Source organism: Hordeum vulgare, chromosome 5H (genome assembly GCF_904849725.1).
Source record: "Hordeum vulgare subsp. vulgare chromosome 5H, MorexV3_pseudomolecules_assembly, whole genome shotgun sequence".
NCBI lineage: Eukaryota > Viridiplantae > Streptophyta > Magnoliopsida > Poales > Poaceae > Hordeum > Hordeum vulgare.
Window position 1 is genome coordinate 271,806,591 of NC_058522.1, and position 3,326 is coordinate 271,809,916.

The 3,326-nt window shown below is 53.4% G+C and overlaps 2 protein-coding genes across 2 annotated transcripts; both read left to right on the forward strand.

The window, feature by feature from the left end:
• The first annotated feature begins 760 nt into the window (after positions 1-760).
• LOC123398695 (bZIP transcription factor 16-like) lies at positions 761-1,707 on the forward strand. Its single transcript, XM_045093144.1, has 4 exons — positions 761-1,125; positions 1,217-1,294; positions 1,376-1,441; positions 1,518-1,707. Exons 1-4 carry the CDS (start codon positions 805-807, stop codon positions 1,614-1,616), a joined length of 564 nt encoding a protein of 187 aa, XP_044949079.1. The 5' UTR covers positions 761-804; the 3' UTR covers positions 1,617-1,707.
• A 275-nt stretch (positions 1,708-1,982) lies between these two features.
• On the forward strand, positions 1,983-2,969 carry LOC123398694. Its single transcript, XM_045093143.1, has one exon. It carries the CDS (start codon positions 2,065-2,067, stop codon positions 2,758-2,760), a length of 696 nt encoding a protein of 231 aa, XP_044949078.1. The 5' UTR covers positions 1,983-2,064; the 3' UTR covers positions 2,761-2,969.
• The last annotated feature ends 357 nt before the right edge of the window (positions 2,970-3,326 follow it).

Consider the following 3,326-nt stretch of genomic DNA (forward strand, 5'->3'; position numbering starts at 1 on the left):
ATTAATAGCCTATGAATCTGTAATGTGTTTGGTCGTTGTTTGTGTATGCTTTTTCATTATAGAGGCAGCAAGACAAAACTTTTTGTGCTTGGTTCGTGCTTAGGCACATGTGGGGTTGGATGCAAGCACCGGTACCGATCAAATCATGCATCAATGATCTTCATTTCCGTGTTTGTTTGAAGATTGATTGTGTTTTTTTAGTGAAAATTGTGATATGTCAAATGACAGTTTTAAGGGTTGGGTTTGAGGGTTCTATTCTTTGTCTCTGTTTTTTAATCTTTAAAAATGTTAAAAATAACCAATTCTCAACATTTAAAACAGATTTTAGATTTAAAGGTTTGAGGGAGTATAATACGGAACCGACCGAGCCAAGCGTAGTCTTCCAGGCCGTTCCCTCCCGCTCGCAGCCTGTCCTGTCCCGTTCACACGCGGCATTGTTTGCTCCTCTCACTGACAGCGCGGCTCCATTTTGACCTTTTTGGGTCCCACGCCCACCGATAGCACCGAGCATGCGCTCCTCCTCCTGGTTGTGCAGCGGTCCACGTGTAAGTCTGATGCGGCCATACTACCACATCCCACTGACGCTAATGGCCCACCGGGAGGAAGTGAGCGTACGGCTGACGCATGTGCGCCACGTGTCGGCGCTACCTATGTGACGTTGTGTGGCGTGGAGACGTGGCGGCCGGGCACGGGCCAGGGCAAGGTGTACTTGAGCAGGGCACCGGCCGCCGCCCTTCCCTTCGCCTTGGCATCCACTCCCACCCCCTGTCCGCTGCAGATGCCAAGATTGTCCCGGTTGCTCCCATGTCTGATCGTAGCGGCCAGCGGCAATGCCGCCGAGGCGTCTCGGGCGACGTCGAGCTCGACGCGGCCATGGCACTGGCCAACATGGCAGCAACTCTTCCCGCCGTGCAGGGCACGCACACGCAGCATGGCGCCAGCCGTGAGGAGGAGGAGGAGCTGGCGAGCACAAGGCTGACCCTGGAGCTGGGCAAGGTCGGCATCCAGGCGTCGTCGTGCTCCAGTAGCTCCAGCGCCGGGTGTCCCTCGCAGCAGACGCGGGTCGCCGTGGCGGCTCCAGGCGGAGGGGGCTACGGCCCAAGGCCCCGGCACACGCTCACCGAGGTAACTCACCGGGGCACGTAGGGTATGTCGCATGGACGCAAACCGGTGCTGGCTCTTACTTGACCCCTAGTTTCTTGTGCGAATCCAACAGGCTGAGAAGGAGGCAAAGCGGCTGCGGCGCGTGCTCGCGAACCGGGAGTCTGCGCGCCAAACCATACTCCGCCGTCAGGTTATAACCTCTTGTCTTTCATATCAGTTTTTCATTCTAGCATCTATGACAATTCATCTACCAGTGTTTGTCTTAATTCAGGCGATCCGAGACGAGCTGGCGAGGAAAGTTGCGGACTTGTCGTCACAAAACGAGAGCATGAAGAAGGTATACCGATAGATTCATGTAGCAGCAAGAATGGCAATCAACCCATGTTAATTCTCCTTTTTTTTTTGTTGCGCAGGAGAAGGAGGCAGTGATGCAAGAGTATCTCACACTCCAGGAGACGAACAAGCAGCTGAAAGAACAGGCACGACATCATCTGCCGCTTCCATTATTCTAGCGATCTTTATTGTTTTTTATAAGTATACTTACTACTAGTGTGAGGGCAGACAGAATCTAGCATCTTCGGAGCCTCCAGTTGTTCCCCTGAAAGCGAGCCACATGACTGCACTTTACCAGTAACTAGTAACAGTAGTACTCCGGACTTTTAGTCGCTAGGCCATCGAGCAGTCATCGGAAACACAAGTCATAGTCGAATTGGAACTGAAGTACCCAACTGTACGTAGTTCTTGATGCCATATGTATGGATAAAACGACATGCGTGTTTCTATATTTGGCTTTCTGCCAAGATATCTTTGTTCTTTAATTTGTGGCCGAAAGTTGCCGCACACGCTTCAGCTCTTCTACTGCTCATGCCCACAAGAGACGTATGAGTAGCTACTGGTAGGTTGTCCTGCTTGTTCATACGAGCTTTTTGCCGGCTTGTCCAGGTCTTCGGAGCTTTACCAATGGCGTTTTTGAATCGTCCCTCTGCGTGCAAAGAGAACCAAACACCTGGAGCGAAGCTTGCTGTGATCCTGACTACCGTGAATGCGTTTCTCCATCTGCAGGTTACTGCGAAGACGGCGGAGAAGGCGCCACCGCCGGTGGTAACGTCTATGGACACGACGCCACCAGCGGAGCAGCGGGCAGAAGCCACGGTGTCCACGGCGGCCCCGCTGGACGCACCCCGTGCGCCGGGATTCCTTTACACAACAGCTGGGCCCTCGGCCGTGCGCGTGCCGTATGTGTGGGGCTCTTGGCCGTACAACCCGAACGCCAACAACCCGGGCGGCGCCGCCAGCACTGCACACGCTCCGCCGCTCTGCCTTCCGCCCTTCGCGTGGTACTACCCCGTCGTCACCGACCCACATGGTTCGCCGGCGACATCTTACGCGCAGCCGCTCCATGAGACGACGAGTGGGGGCGGCAGCCAGGGTACCGGCGGCGGAACGGCCGAGGAGGACATCGACGACGACTCATGCTCGCTCACGCTGGGGCTTGACGTCGACAGGAAGTGTGCGACGAGCGCCGACAACGGCAGCAGCCGTGCTGTGGCGGGCGACAGAGAGAGGGCGGTGATGGCGGCGGAGGCGAGAAAGAGGAGGAAGGAGCTGACGAAGCTGAAGCAGACGCATCTCGGTGGTCGTCCTGGAGACGAGTAGGTCTCGATCGACGCCATTGACGGGGGATGACACTATTGATTTTCTTCTTTCTAGCTGGTCGTTTCATTTCGGTTCTTACGTTGTTATCTGGTTTGGTTACGGATATTCGTTTCGGGTTAGGGTCCAGATGATCCTGTAAACTCGTCCGAACAGAATCGCCAAGATGCTCATGAACTAGTGTACATTTTGGTCTATTTTGAGAGTACGCATTTCAGCTGCACAGTGAAACGGAGTACAGTCAGATGCATTTATTAGCACAGTTGCCGGTAACTATCCGTTGGTACTCACTCCGGCTGAATTTACAAGACATGCTTATGTGATGAAAAATATCTGCCCTGATGAAAAATATCTCCCCTAATAATAAAGCGCGTAGCGCTTCCGTCGTCGGTCATTTTGCAGAAAAACCCTTGCAGTTTCAGGTAATTAACCCACAATCCAATTTTAAGTCAGACTGAACCGTTTTCTGTCATTTTGCACAAAAGTCCTCACAGTTTTAGATAATCAGCCCGCGGTCCATCTTGTAGTCACAGCCGAGCCGTTTTTGCATTTTTCAGAAAACTCCCTGA